This window comes from Cynara cardunculus (assembly GCF_001531365.2).
Source record: "Cynara cardunculus var. scolymus isolate 2C chromosome LG 8, CcrdV1, whole genome shotgun sequence".
In the NCBI taxonomy this organism is placed as follows: domain Eukaryota; kingdom Viridiplantae; phylum Streptophyta; class Magnoliopsida; order Asterales; family Asteraceae; genus Cynara; species Cynara cardunculus.
In genome coordinates, this window is record NC_037535.1 from 25,632,709 (window position 1) to 25,649,200 (window position 16,492).

At 34.7% G+C, this 16,492-nt stretch overlaps 1 protein-coding gene, 1 long non-coding RNA gene and 1 other non-coding gene across 3 annotated transcripts; all 3 read left to right on the forward strand.

Annotated features, from left to right (window-relative positions):
• Positions 1-4,134: 4,134 nt before the first annotated feature.
• LOC112517457 lies at positions 4,135-7,139 on the forward strand. Its single transcript, XR_003069680.1, has 4 exons — positions 4,135-4,376; positions 5,776-5,828; positions 5,908-6,085; positions 6,824-7,139. It is a non-coding gene; the product is annotated as an uncharacterized LOC112517457 (long non-coding RNA).
• Positions 7,140-9,916: 2,777 nt separating this feature from the next.
• On the forward strand, positions 9,917-12,756 carry LOC112516934 (subtilisin-like protease SBT1.4). Its single transcript, XM_025124193.1, has one exon. The coding sequence runs from the start codon at positions 10,100-10,102 to the stop codon at positions 12,410-12,412; it is 2,313 nt and encodes a 770-aa protein (XP_024979961.1). The 5' UTR covers positions 9,917-10,099; the 3' UTR covers positions 12,413-12,756.
• A 228-nt stretch (positions 12,757-12,984) lies between these two features.
• TRNAS-GCU lies at positions 12,985-13,066 on the forward strand. Its single transcript has one exon. It is a non-coding gene; the product is annotated as a tRNA-Ser (tRNA).
• The last annotated feature ends 3,426 nt before the right edge of the window (positions 13,067-16,492 follow it).

Below are 16,492 nucleotides of genomic sequence, written 5' to 3' on the forward strand. Positions count from 1 at the left end.
TGTGATACATACGACAAAACGGTGGTGGTACCGGTGAGGATGATGCCATGGATAGGGATGAGCATACTTTTTTTAATTTCTTTTTAAAATATTTATATACCGCAAAATAGAACTGATAAGCTCATACATTCTTCTTGCTTTTAGGGCCTGTTTATTTGTGACATAATGAGCTTAGCGGATAAATGGGCTTATTCGTACAGACTTTCTAGACTGTTTACTTCGGGCTTAATCGCTCAGAAATGGGCTTATTCGCCCAGATGAAAGAAGGAGCTTGTCCAGATTAAGCCGGCCAAAAGACTGCCCTACCCTTCCTTATCTTATCATGCATCTCCAAGAAACACCCCGCCTCTTCTCCTCCATCGATCGCACATCTCTTCTCCATCGATCCAAACTGTTTACAAAACCCTAATCGAAGGCCTCTTCTCCTCCATCGATCGACAGCCCTCTTCTCCATCGCTCACAACCCTCTTCTCCTCCATCGATCGACCGATTGATAGTCTTCTCCATCGCTCACGGCCCTCTTCTCCTCCATCGATCGACAGGTTCTTCTCCATTGCTCACGACCCTCTTCTCCTCCATCGATCGATAGGTTCTTCTCCATTGCTCACGACCCTCTTCTCCTCCATCGATTGACAGGCCTCTTCTCCTCCATCGATCGACAGCCCTCTTTGCTGTTCTTCAACGATTTTTGGATTTTTTTTATGTGTATTTGTTGTTTTATGGTTGCTGTTGATGCTGTTTGATGTTTGCTATTTATATATTTGTTGTTTTATAGTTGCTGTTGCTGTTTGATAGAATCTATTTTAGGTTTGTTGTTTGTTGTTTATATAAATCCAAACACCTTGCTGTTTCTATTGATTTTGTTGTTTCCTATTGCTGTTAATTGTTGTTGGTTCAATACATAGCTATAGCTATTGTTTTGTGTTTAAAACACTTGATTAAATAGTTGGTTCCATTTGGGTTTATTCAACAATTATTAAACAACGCGTAGTTCATCCTCAGGGGTAAATTGGTTATTTCTGTTATTCAGACTGTTAATTCAGATAGAAAAGTAAACAACAACATAAATTTATCCAGACAGACAAATTTATCCATACAAGACTTAATAGAAAATTTGGTAAACAGCCTCTTAGTGAGGTTTGAATCTTGATCTATTAAGAGGTCAAAGACTCATATATCACTGGGTTATTTGGTAGCCGTTGGATGGTTTTATATAGAATGATTAAGTGATCAAAATAATTAAGGGAATCTTATAATATAGTGTAAAAAAACTATAATTGTTTAATAATTATTTAAAATGAAGTTAAGATGCTGAATGGTTAAGGAAACGTCGAAGATACAAAATCATTCAGAAAATTTTATAATCATTAAGAGGCGGACCTATTTTTGCCAAACAAAATTCACCTCTTAATGATTCATAAATTGTCTCTTAATAAAATTATTAAGAGTTAAACAAACAACCCCTTAGTTTTATTTTTTATTTGTTCTCCACTTTTAAAAAAATATGCCTGTTTAACAAAATTAATTGATAAAAATAGAAAATAATCCATAAAAATCGAAGAAGTGTGACGCATAGAAAGCAGAATCCAAGTGTCCCACTTCCATTTGATTGCGTTACAATGTGGATAAAAGCCACTATCGTCGTTTCCTTTTTCCAATTTTCAATTGCATCCTTATACTTTCAGGGGTCATTTACAAACATTTATCCAATACGTGTTTATCGAAAAAATTTAATACTATTATTTATTTATTAGGTAATATTTTAATCCAATAAAACGGCATTGTGTGCAGCAATTCACTCAGTAAACGCTTACCATAGTAAGAGTTGTCGCCCTCACTTATCGGGTAAGACTTTTGGTCCTTGTTTCACTCTTACAAAGTAAGATTGTTAGTCCTTATCATATTCCTCCGATAAGGTAATGTGACTACGTAGGCGCTTACTCAGGTAAACAACCCCTTAGTTTCTTGTCAATATGTATCTCTAATTAAAAATTTCAGAAACGCTCTAATAACAATTTGTTTGTATAGTATACACATATCCATATAAATAACTGAAGATGTGTTTATTTTACTTTGTACGCACATGTACATGTTTTACACATTTGAATACTAGACAAATTACTTACAGTTTACTTGTATACACATTTGCATACAACAAAGCAGGTGGTCGTCATGAGATTAGTCGGCTCACATAATGGGTTGGATATCCATGTTAATAAAAAAAATCTATTTATTTCTTTTGATTTTGGATGTATCTATTATTTTAAAAAATATATAACATTTATATTCGACAAATAAATGCATACACTATTCTTACTTTTAGTGGTTTTTGACTCCCTGACCTTTTAGAAGGACAACAGACAAAATACCTCTAAGTCAGAGGCCTTTAATTGGTTCTACTTTTTGCCATTCATGTGTGTCAAATTTCAACATTTTTGACACATTTGATTACGATCGATCTGATTTCAAATTCCACACTGATTATGGTATGTGGATCTTGAATCTAGTGAACCATATGAAGATCATATGCCAGTCGAAAGCTTAATATCCACGATAGTCGGGATTAATCATAAGATTTCAAAACATGGTTAGAGAAAAAGACAGAGATAGCACATTTCATTTGACGGTTGAAAAAACCCGTGAGGTTCCTCTTAAAGGTCTAAATTAAGAAAAATATTTAACAGTAAACTTTTTAACTTCAACTATATAATTAAAATATTTAATTCATTTAAAATATCTACAAATTTTTTTATAGCGGTAAATTCCGGAACAAAAAAATTCGGCTTAATACAACGGAAAGTGTTCAATTGGAACATGAAAACATGACTAAGAGAAAGAAATGGATTTTCGGATCGCAATTCAATAGCTCAAAAATCTAGAAAATAGATGGAACTCCAGTTCTTTCGGAAATGGTAAGATATTTGACGCAAAAGAAATCTCCTTTCTCATTTTAAACTAACCAAAAATAAATAATTGATGGGAGTTCTTTCTGTCAAAATAAAACTAAGAGAACCTTCAACGTATAGCTCAGTCATTTGCTCAAATACAAAGCAGGTCTCGTGTTTGATTCCAGCCACTTGGCAGCCTCAACTTTTTAGTGAGTCAAAAAATGTCCTCTCACGCTGGTGTTAAAGGCATCTCTCCAACCCAACTACTAAGAAAATAACGGTAAAAACACTAAAAATGTAGGTTCATTGAGCACTAAAAAAAACCAATTTCAACCACATTAAAAAAAACATCTTTAATGTTATAATAATAACAATAAACATCTTAGTATCTTAATAATATATAGAGAGTTTAGTTCAAATGTTAACCCAAATTATCGTGTTAACTTTATGAACCTTTTCAACCAATCTTAGTATTAGGTTATATTCTATCTAGAAATTTATTGTTAAAGGTATATGGTTTTTTTTAAACTTCTATATCATTAATTGAGAATTGCAAGATCCATAAAATCCCATGATATTTGCATTTTTAATATTGATCTTGTGATTTTTTTCATTTTTTAAAAATGAGCTTCTAAAGCTTGTATTATTTTCTATAATGACTTTTAGAAAAAGTTATTTGAAGTCTGAGTTGGTGTTATTTTATTTTATCTTGCGTTAAAATCAAACAACCGACTACTTAACTTCTTAGCAGCTTTCTAATTCCGTCACATCAATTTTCTCAATCATAACCACAAGGGTAATGTCCGATTGGTTTGAGCTTTGACACAAAAGGTTAAAAGTGTCTGGAGGTCTCAAGTTCGAATCCTTAGAGAAATAAAAATTATTTTATGGTTACGAAGGTTCAAATACGGTAACACCAAACTACTCACAAAAAGAATGACCACCCTAAAATTAATCGGCATACATAACGAGTTAGATATATAGGTTAATAAAAAAAAAAGTCATTCATACGTATTTCATGATCTTATTATTTGCCCAAAGACAAGAATGGTGCACGTGAGCTCAAAAAATAGAGCATCTATCACGTGCCGAACGAGAAAAACAAATGTTTGAAAGGTGTTGTGTTACACTGGGTTTCATGCTTGGTTGCCAATTTGAGATCAATTTATTAATGGCCTTCGTACACACCACCTCTGACACAGATTCACCACGCTCTCCTCCCCCATACGACGTCGCATAATAAGGCAGACCACGCGCAATCAATGGTAGGTAATTCTTCTTCTTCTTGTAGCTCTGTAGTTGCAGAGACAGCACTGTTCATGGAGTAATTTTAAGCAAGTGTTAATGGATGGTGGTGCTTCATGTGGTTCACCCTCAATGTCGCTTGTTTCATTGCCTCCTTCCTCCGTTGACTATGTTGATTTGTACGGGAAGCGCCGGCAAGCAGCTAGGGTACAGGTGCTTGAGAGAGAAATCGGCTTACTCCAGGTCTTTCCTTTTACTCTCCTAAATCAATCGTTCTTCATCGTTTAATGTAAAATTCATACGCATTTTGTTGCACATTCAACACCGCGATTCCTCTACTCTTTGCGAGTTCTAGTAATTTTGTTCAAATGTTTGAAATCCATATCGATTCTGAAGTTGAAATGTCTCATAGTTGAAATGTAATGATTAATCGTAAAATTGGAGGAGTATCGTAATATAGATTTATCCTGAAATTGCTGGTGATGTTTGCGAGGTTCATCAAACTCCCCGTTCTATCATTCCAATTGTGAAATAGGAACATATCAGATTTGAGTAAAGAGATTGTTGTTGCACAACAGTATGATTTATGAACAGATGCATTTTCAACGAGTTCATATTAATCTAAGTTTTGAATCTCTTTTCAGTACTTAGTGATGAATGGTGTTCGGTCTGATTTGCAACATCTAAGTCTGAATCTTCGGTTCATCTAGTGGACAAAGTAAACAGAACCCATGCTATTTTGAGTAGCAACTGTTGGAAATATGTCGAGCCCTATTACATTACCCTCCAAAATAAAGCTTAAGGAGGAAGGAAGTTTCCTATAAATATAATGGAAAATCGGTCCAAATCTAGCTGATATGAGACTCCAACACACCTCCTTCAATGGAGGCCGGACAGGCATAGATTGTCCAAAAGTGTCATGAGGGGGTTAGACGAGTGAGGGTCCCTAGAGTCGTAGACCCGTAGATTATTTTTCAAAAGAGACTTTGATGGTTAACCTGTGACGATTGTGCCATATACAGTGGCAAATCCATAAATTTAGATGATTCAGGGGACATCAAAGGGTGTAAAAAGTTCCGAAGGTGAATAACCGATCCGATCCAAAACAGTTTTTGGTTATTTGGTTTTCAGGTTAAATGGTTAGTTTCTCCCGTCATTTGTTTTTACTATTTTGGTTAAACCGAATAGCACATTGTCCTGTTATTTTATTTATTTGACATGTATATGATTGTATTAATCATCGGTGATTAAAAAGATGGGGACCTGAGGTAGATATGAAGAAAATCTGAGAGTAGACTTCTGTATTTTTCTTAAAATTTTGGTTTCACTGCTCCTGGCCATCTAGAAATAGATTGCCAAAACATAGAAATAGGTGAATTCTTAGTGTCCAGATATAGCAATGAGCCAATGAAGATGCTGCTAGTTTGCTAAACAATGGCCCTAAAATCAACCTTCTGGTTTAGGAACATTTTTGGCTCTTTTTAGACACTTATCAATGCCTAGTGAACCCCTTTAGGTTATTGACACCCTCTAGGAAAAGCTTCATTCTCTGTGTACAGTTACCTAAAATGGCAAGTATTCCTTCAATAAGATGGTATTTGATTATGATCAGTTTCTATTTTGGGAAATATTTTATAAACAGGATGAGATCAAATCACTTGGAGGCATTGAACTTGCATCAAGAAGCTGCAAAGAGTTAGTCGAATTCATTTCAATTCATCGATAAACTTCTTTTATATCATCATATCCGTTGGCCTAACAATAGCGCTTGCAGGCTTGACGAATTTATAGACGCTACACCAGATCCGCTAAMAGCAATGTATGTGTGATTTCTTTACCACAAAATCTATTTCTTCGAATTTCATTGCGAGTTTATGCCTTCTAATTATGTTCTCTATTCGGAGTAGAAACCCGATGAGCGGTAGGTCCAAGAACTTTTTCAAGATCATTAGGTAAGATTCTTTCGCACTTTGCCCGGTCGCTTAGTCGCTTAGGGTGCGTATGGTATCCGGACAGGATAGGACATGACATAATAGTTGTTCAGCGTTTGGTAAGACATAACTGGACAAGACAAAACAAATAAAATAACCAATTTACTCGTTTATATATTTTATATGTTTTGATTAATTTATGTAATTTATTAAATTATAATTAAATAAATAATTTTTATAACAAAACATATCATTAGAAAGTTTTCGTCGGATTAAAATGACACCGAAATGAAAAGTTTATGAGTTTCCAATTTTTATTCTATACTTTTTCTATATTTGTTTATATTTTTATTAATATTTAGTAAGTTACATAAATTAATCAAAATAAAGGTATCATATAAAAATAATATTTTGAAAAGAGGAAGTGAAAGTTCAAAAATCTTAAATAAAATTTAAAAAATGAATAAAATGTAAAGAGTGAAACGTATTTGATGTTTTTAGAAGAGAATTAAGTTTTATTTTGAAGTTATATTGATAAAATATAGGTTTGTTTCATCTCATTCCATGGGGTGAGGTGGGAACATGCCTATTTCACTTTGTTTTTGTCTGTTCCACATAAAAGTCTTGTTAAACATGAAACAATGATCTCTGTTCTCTTTTGTCCTATCCATATACCAAACGCACCTTAATTCCCAATACCCTTTTAAATTTTCAATCTAATAATGACATATCGTGTGTCTCAAAATTTTATTTTAGCAGGAGAAAGTTTAGTTGCCGCTCGTGGATGTGTTGTTTTCGCGGGATTTGCTGCCGTTCAACGACTTGTCAAAACCCACGCACATCCTGTTGTTGCGACGTAAAGAAGACATGTAGTTGGCAGTATTGCAGGTGTTGCAAAATTTCGTGTAGTTGCAGCTTCAGTTTGCCGTGTTCTAGATGTTTCGTTTGCTGTTGTGGTGTAAAATCCTGTTGTAACCCGTGTTCGTGTTTCTAGATGTACCAAGTGGTTTGTTTCAATGACATTGATTTATTCGTCGAAGATTCTTAAGAGTAGGAAGACATGTATATAATCTTTTCGTATTTTGTTGTTAGTGTTTCGGATTATAGAGTTGAAAAATAAAGTTTGATCGTTTTAAGAGAACTAATATTTTATATGACGATAAAGATTATGAATTGTTTGCTAGTGGCTTCATGAGCTTAATGGTATGTGAGATTATTTTTGTGCAGTCATAGTGGACTGTTTGTTTTTGGCTTAATAATGAAGCCATTAGCTACTTTGGTTTTATGGATTAAGCACTGTCCCTGGCTTTATGGATTAAGCCATATTCCGCTTTTATGTTTTTTTTCTCCAACTGGACCCTTCCTCACAAACTTCATACCCCTCCTTGTTGCTTAATTAGGGGCCGTTTATGAAACCATTACCCCGGGAAGCGTTTAGTGGTCACCTACCCACTTGATGTACATGACAAAGACCTAGAATCTTATCCGATAAGAGTAATGCCAATCATTTTATTATTTATTAAGCACATGAAACAAACAAAAATTTATTATTTAACAAAAAATAAACGACTTATTACACATAGATATATATATATATATATATATTTTTTTTTTTGTAAGGGTGTCCGGGCCAAAGCCCGACTAATCCCCGACAATTTTGGAGGCTAAACATGGCCCCACTTAAATGTCGCCAACACTCCCCTTCCAGGGCTCGAACTCGGGTTCATGACTATGTCATGCCCAAGCCTTACCACTGTGCTGGAAGGTCTTTGACTACACATAGATATTATCTGAAATAAGAATATATTGTTTTAAATGGTATATCAATTAAGCCAATGATATAATATTTTTCATATAATATGTTTGCTTTGCCTAACCAATTTCAATTTAATAAATATAATTAATGGATTAGAAAAATCTCTAAGAAATAAAATAATTCAAATTGTCAAATAAATAATGAAGTCTACTACTCTTAACTTGTAATATGCTTTAAACATAACGTGGCACATGGAATAAATCTTGAGAATATCTTCTTTTTACCTTATAAATTTCTTATTTAATTTAATATAAGTCGTTAGAACATGTTTTAATAATAACAATAAATAAATAAATATTGTAATAATAATTAAAAAAAAACATTGTTTTTTCAAATCATTTTATCCATCTTACAAGTACCATATTGAGTTATGTAGTGGGTTGCATCTAAGATTATGGGATATGAATGAATGAATGATTGTACAGAGTATGATGTGACATTTTGATGATAGAAAATAACGATGTTACACCTTCTTTATGAATTCTTTTTCTATTATTTAATACACGGTGAATTAGAGAAAACGACAAATGAATTTCCCTTTTTTGTGTGTGTTCAAATGAGCACATATCCATTTCTTTGGTTTTGGTTTAACACCAAACCCCACTTACATTTCATCTGTTGCCAAATTAACGTAACTAATTACCGCTCTGGTGGCATGTCCCACCGTATTATTCTTCCTTCGAATGGTAAAAAAATTTAGGTTCATGAAAAGGTGCAACCATATTAATTTGTTGTGTGTCACCGTATATATTTTGAAACTATAAATGAGAACAAGTTTTATTTGGTAGAGTTGGTTTGCAAGAATTTTATTCCACCCCAGACCCAATTTCGAATATTCTTAGTGTCATTTTCTTAGTCAAATGGTGTAACTATTTGAAAACGGTTCCGTATACTTGTTACTTATAGTCAAATGGTGTCACCGTTTAAAATTTGTTTCTTATATATTTTTCTTATAGTCAAATGGTCCGCCTTTTGAAAAAAATTATTGGTCCGTTCCTGACTAAAACGCTCAATCTCGTTCTCTGATCGTCTAGAAATATCCCGACTTCTTTACATTAGGAAGTTCTAAAATCGAGACCGTTGGTTTCAATCAAACAATAATAAGCATGTAGTAAATATGATTATATATTTTAAAAATTGCAACTCTTTTTTTTATTAATATTTTTGTATAATATGTCATTTTTTTTTCGATTTTAAAAGTAACATCAGTTTATTTACAAATAAAAATCAAATAAACTTATCATAAATGTCAATAATTCATTCGCTGCTATAAACCAAGATTTTTTTTTGTCCGTTTCAATACAAGTTTACCAAATAATCAAGCATGAGTTCTACACAACAAAATACTGAAAAAAACCATTTGAATTTTTTTCCTTATCAGACCATACAATAAACATTTTTAAGAAACTGATAAAGTCATAAAAAGACGAACATATAACAAACCACTTAACTATTTTAAACATCTCGTTTGATGAAAAATAGAAATATACCATAACATAATATCACGACGAATTTTTTAAAATAGTACAAATTACCAATATTGTGTTATTTAAGAAAAACCCAACATGAAAACTGAAAATATTGTTTGAATATTAAGGGGGTGTTAGAGATTGGTTATTTAAAACAACTTATGTTTTTTTTTTTTAAGTTCTTTATCAACTTATATGGTAGCAAACTGGAGTTCTATAAAAAATGTTTGGATTGACTTATGACGATACCACACTGGATAAGTTGATATAATAGATAGAGACACCTTTTTTTTCCTCATACAAACACTAAAACTCGTTATTGCCGATACCACACTGGAATACGTTAGAAAGAAGTAACTCATTAAAAACTCTTTATTACTGGTGTCAAAACGGTATAAACATTTCATTTTTTTATCAATCCAAACACTAAAAACTCTTTATTATCGACATCACATCAAAATAAATTAATAAGGACAGATCCCGCTAAGAAAATTCTTATTAATTTTCATAGAAAAATATTAAAAAATTCTTTTGTAGTTTATCTTTGGTACAAAATCCGGATGGGCACTTTGGATTGGCCAATCCAATTATTTACAAGTAGCGTAGTGGTAGGTAATACTCACAACTGGTCCCTTTGACATCTCCAATGAAATCCTTCCACGTGTCCCACCTATATTAAAAAAATATTTTCCTATCTCTTTTTATCAGTATCTTCTTCCTCCTTTGCAGGAATATTCAGGAACCCTAACAATGGCGACTTCACTCCCATCTCTTCTTCTTTGTTTCTTCTTCTTCTCTTTTCTATCTGTAACCCTATCGGTTCATACGAAACCCTTCGATCAACCCAAAACTTATATCATCCACGCATCAAAATCTGAAAAACCTGCAACGTTTTCATCTCATCATCGATGGTATTCCTCCATAGTCAACTCAGTTTCTTCGTCTCACCAACCATCTGACATCCTCTACACCTACGAGCGCTCCGTCAATGGATTCTCAGCCAGGTTGACTCGAGCTCAGGCCGCTCAGCTCCGTCGTCTCCCGGGGATACTATCTGTCATCCCCGATCGTCCAAGGAAGCTTCATACCACTCACACACCTACTTTCCTTGGTTTGGCAGATGGTTTTGGTCTTTGGCCTAATGCTGAATACGGTGACGATGTTATTGTTGGAGTGCTTGATACTGGGATCTGGCCGGAGAGACCGAGCTTCTCCGATGAAGGACTTCCACCGGTTCCTTCCACTTGGAAAGGTACTTGTGAGGCAACAGCGGACTTTCCTTCGACGGCGTGTAATCGCAAAATCATTGGTGCTAGGGCTTTTTATAGAGGCTATACGGCTAGTCTCGGAAGCCGGTTGAATGAAACCGGTGGTTCTCTTTCACCTAGGGATACAGAAGGTCATGGAACTCATACTGCTTCTACGGCTGCCGGAGCGGTGGTGAAGGATGCCGGATTTTATGAATATGCGAGAGGTGAAGCTAGAGGGATGGCGGTTAAGGCTAGGATTGCTGTTTATAAGATCTGTTGGAGTGAAGGTTGCTATGATTCCGATATACTTGCAGCGATGGATCAAGCTATCGATGACGGTGTGCACATCATTTCTCTGTCGGTTGGGGCCTCCGGTTATGCTCCGGCATACTACCGTGATTCCATTGCCATCGGAGCTTTTGGAGCGATGCAACACGGTATTTTAGTTTCCTGTTCTGCTGGAAATTCTGGTCCGGAAGCCTATACTGCCGTGAACATCGCTCCATGGATTCTTACAGTTGGAGCTTCAACGATCGATAGAGAATTTCCGGCGGATGTTGTTCTTGGCGACGGGAGGTTATACGGTGGTGTATCACTTTACTCTGGTGAAGGACTTGGAGACGCACAGTATCCTTTAGTTTATGCAGCGAACTGTGGTAGCCGATACTGTTACACCGGACAACTAAACTCCACACTCGTCGCCGGCAAAATCGTGATCTGTGATCGTGGAGGCAACGCTAGAGTTGAAAAAGGAAGCGCCGTGAAAATCGCCGGAGGCGTCGGAATGATCCATGCGAACACCGATGAAAACGGGGAAGAGCTTCTCGCCGATTCGCATCTCCTGCCTGCGACCATGGTTGGTGCAGAAGGTTCAGACAAAATCAGAGAATATGTCAAATCCGATCCATCGCCGACGGCGACGATCGTTTTCCGGGGAACAGTAATCGGAACTTCACCGTCCGCACCGCGAATTGCGTCGTTCTCAAGCCGCGGACCAAACCATCTCACGGCGGAGATTATTAAACCGGACGTTACTGCTCCGGGAGTAAATATATTAGCCGGTTGGACCGGGTACACAAGCCCGACCGATTTAGATACCGACTCGAGACGTGTCGACTTTAATATAATATCTGGCACATCAATGTCGTGTCCTCACGTGAGTGGCTTAGCCGCTTTGCTCCGTAGGGCCCACTCCACTTGGACCCCAGCTGCTATCAAATCAGCCCTTATGACCACCGCTTATTATTTGGACAACAAAGGTGAGAAAATTACGGATCTTGCCACTGGGGAGCAATCTACACCGTTCGTTCATGGATCAGGACACGTAGACCCAAATCGAGCCCTTAATCCAGGATTGGTGTACGACACTGGAGTTGATGACTACGTGGCATTCCTTTGCGCCATTGGATACGATTCCAAGAAGATAGCAACTTTTGTGAAAGATCCAGTGGATTGCAGTGCAGGGAAGTTTAGTAGTCCTGGTGATCTTAACTATCCGTCTTTTTCAGTGGCGTTTGATTCCAATAAGGGTGGTGTTGTGAAGTATAAGAGGGTGGTGAAGAATGTGGGGAGTGATGTGGATGCGGTTTACGAGGTGAGTGTGAGTGCTCCAGCGGGTGTCGAGGTGGTTGTGTCGCCGGAGAAACTTGAGTTTAGTGAGGAGAAGACGGAGGTTGGTTACGAGATCACGTTTAGCTCCGCGGGCGGTAGGAAGGCGGCGTTTGGTGCGATTGAGTGGAGCGATGGGAGCCACAATGTGAGAAGCCCGATCGCGGTCGTGTGGGGAGCGAGTACGTGGCAAATGAGTATGTAAATTGCGCATTTTAGCTTTCGGATGGCGGTTAACAAGATTGGACGGGATTTGTTGAGTCCTTTCTGTAAACCAAACAAGAGAGGGAGATGGTGGGTCGGGGTCGTTGGTAAGTTTATGTACGGAAAGTGGGTAAGGTTAGGGGATGACAATCTTTTGTTTTGAATCAAAATAATGTATCATCTGCTCTCTTGATGTAAAAATAAATAGGAAAATATGCATGGTGTGTTTTAAAGTAGTTGTAAAATATTCGTGGAAAAGGTTTTGCATAAATCGGTGATTTGGAGAGAAAACGAAATTCATGTTGATGTGTGAAGAGGAAGAAGATAAATTATAAATGTTGATATGTATGATGAGAAAAATAATCCCTTTGGTAAAAATTATACTCAAATTATTTATGAATGATTTGGGTACAACTTTTGTATTTTTGGAATGGTATTTCTATTAAATTAATCAGTTTTATTTATAGGTAATAAGAAGGTATCTAAGAGGTTTAAGAAATTCCAAAAATTTGTGTAGTAATTTCGTAGATTTTTGCATTTAAAGATGGAAGAGAAGAAGTAGAAATCAAAAAGGACGCTTTGGCCGAGTGGTTAAGGCGTGTGCCTGCTAAGTACATGGGGTTTCCCCGCGAGAGTTCGAATCTCTCAGGCGTCGATACTTTTTCATTTTTATTTTACCCAAAAAAAAACCCATGATTTATAATTATAACCCTTTCATGTTCATGTTCATGTTCATGTTCATGTTCATGAGAATTAGCAATTAAAAAAAAGCCTGCAATTTTACAAATGATATTAGCCCAATTTCTATATAAAAAGCTTGGGCCCAATTCTTGTGCAGTTTTTTTGCTTACACTTATTAACTATAATCTCATCATCTAGTCGTAGTCGAATCTTCGGATTACAACTCCTATGGATGTTTGGTCACATATATTAAGCAGTAATCAATGAAAATGATTTTAAAAAAAAATTTGTTTCATATAACGAGTCCATTCCTCTTGGATGCATTTTCATTCCAATATAATTTTTGGTTTTAATTTTTTGTCGTTTTTCAACTCCATTATCATTTTTAATACCCAACTTGAACCAAACAGCCCATTAGTTCTCGTTCTTTATCTCTCAAGGATCACTTCCACCTCTGGGCCTTTTATTAGTTAGTCTCGATTAATTAACGGCAAGTACGGTGTTGCAATAGAGATCTTAAGAATTGTCTATAAATTCCTTCGGTTTGCATTAATTTCAAACCTTTTCACTTCGTAGTAAAATTCCTACTTTTATGGAATAAAATAAAATATATACCATTTCTTCTTCATTATATCGACTCTGTTTCTTTTCCTAAGATGATAAACGTGATAACAAAAAAATTAAAGCCCGTTTCAATAAGGAAAAAATGGATTCCGGTTTTGGGTATGAAAATTGATCCGACTGTACTTTTTCAGACTAGGATTTTTTGGGCTTGAGACTTCACCCGATTGAGCTTTCCCGCTTGGCCAAGGTTTGGGTATCCGACATTCCTACCCCGTGTTCTTTTTCAAAGCATCCAAAAGAGGTAGCAACATCGACTTGAGATCTAGGCAATAACGACGATGACTAGAGCGCAAAGAATAGCGGTTCAATGTGTGTTTGTTTTCGTTACTCAACATTGTTGGCCCAAACGAAGGGGTCGTTTCATTCAAGCATGGGAATTTTCATTTCTCCTGGTTTGATTTGAAATGGAAATTTCGGTTTCTGGGGGAATAAACCCATAATATAAAATCGAACAGTTTTCTTTATATTCATTCTTATAAAAGACTGTATGATGCTTATAATCAAAGTATCAAACACCCGTGTTCATTTTTAGGAATGGAATGAAAATAGAAACGAGAATGCAAGCCTATTATATTATATCAAACCAATCCATAATTTTCATCGTCATTCTCATTTCTTATCGTTCAATATCACCAACCAAACGCTCTAAACCCATATCATGTTTGTTCGTTGGTTATAAAATAATTTATAGAATTTAAACATGGTGTTTCAAAAAGTTATATTTATACTATATTATAATGCATTTGACAAAAACCATTAAAAATCATTTTTTATGCATTATGTATTGTTTATTGATGCATATTATTTAAAAGTCAAGATTATAATTAAATTGTGCGTATGTACAACTTATTAAAGCTCCATGTTTGAATTCGTGTAACTAACTATAGATGAGCATAATCAAACACTGGATAGGTATCTTATTTTAAATATAAAAAATCTAAAATATACTTAGGATAATGATTGAATTCTAACAAAATACTAATTATTATATTTCTAAAAAAATATATATCATTAGACCAAAAATAAATTAGTTAATTATTAAATCTAAATTAAATTATATTAAAAAATTAAATTAAAGAAATTACATCAAAAAACAAGAACTTTTAAATATTTAGTTTGATACTAAAATTGATACATTTTTTTCAAAATTTTATGATACTTTCAAAATTATATTTTATTCAAAAAATAAAAGCATTATCATTTTTTCAGTACCACATAAAATCATATTATAAAATCGATGTTGACAGAATAAAACGAAACATTAAAATCGAGAGGTATCTCGCTGCATTACGCGAATACCTTTCTAGTATACATCAACGCATTATAAACTTTAATTTTAAAAAACCACAAAAATAAATAAAGATTGTGTAATTAAATAAAGATATACAAAAGTGTGGTTGTTTGTAAAAGGAAAATCATGACCCAAACATTGGGGAACAAAATTATGAGCGTCAAAAGAAAAGGGATTTTAAAAGTGGTCACCCAGACATCCTCGTACTGTACATTCATTTTTATGTACAGTTTTTTTTTTTTTCTTTTTTTTTTTATAAAAACATAATATATTTTTTTATATTAAGTATTTGAACTATTTTTTTTAAATGAAAAATAATTAAAAAAAATTATTTTGAATAATTAAGTTCATCGACTATTTTTTTTTAATGAAAAACTCCTTACACTTTTTTTTTTATTTTGTATGATCAAGTCTCTAAACATTTATTCAATAAATTAAACCCTTAAACTTTTAAAAATTGGTTACCTATATTCTTTTGACCCAGAAAAAAGATGCTTGCATATGGTTATCTTTTGATTCTACCCCTTTTGAAAAATAAAAAATAGATCATTAAGAAGGTGACCATTGGTGGCAGGGGCTAAAACCGTGATACGTGATATGAAAAAAATGGGGAGTGACGAGGGAGAACGATACCGTTGTTTGGAAGGGGTTTTAACACCGTATGGTTTGACAATGGTAAAATTGATTTAGGTTTGTTTCTAATTTAAAACATTCGTAGTCTGTTACGAGTTGACTTTTTGATTAAAAGATGTAGGTAACCAATTTTTAGAAGTTAGATGGTTTATTTATTAGAAAAATGTTTAGGGACTTAATCAATCAAAACGATAAAGTTTAATGTTTTTTATTAAAAAAAATAGTTTATGAACTTAATTATTCAACATGAGAAAGTTTATCATAGGCCCTTTGCTAGTTTTAACCGTTGAATAACCCCAAAAAATGTCATTTCACCTTGTTGTCCTTGGAGACGGGTTTCATGTGGGAGCGGTTACGTAGCCGGTAATCAGCTTTTTCTCCAATTATACAAAGACGAAGAATTATGTGAGAATAATAGTTAAGATGAGAAATATAAGAGCGAATTTATACCTCTGATCACTTTTAATCGTAAAACAACTCATGAATTGTGGTTTAGAAGAGGTTTGATCTAGTGGTTCTTTTCAATTAAGATTGATCCAACGGTAAAGATCTATTTGAATCTTTCTTACCATAATTTTCTTTCCCATCGAAACTCAACCTTCAATATAATATTTCTTGAATTAAGTGACTTTGAAGCATAGATGATGTGCTGATATCGTAAGTGTGCACACAGTGGACATAAAATCCCCAAAGTGGCGGTGCAAGTGCACGCCGACACTAAGATCGCTTTAAGTAATAAAGTGGTATAGTACCAAGATCGTTTCCACAGGGACTGGACTTACTGAGAATCAGAGACTTTCATGAACTTCTTGAACAATGTTTCGGGTTGAGAAAATATTTGAGTTTTGATTG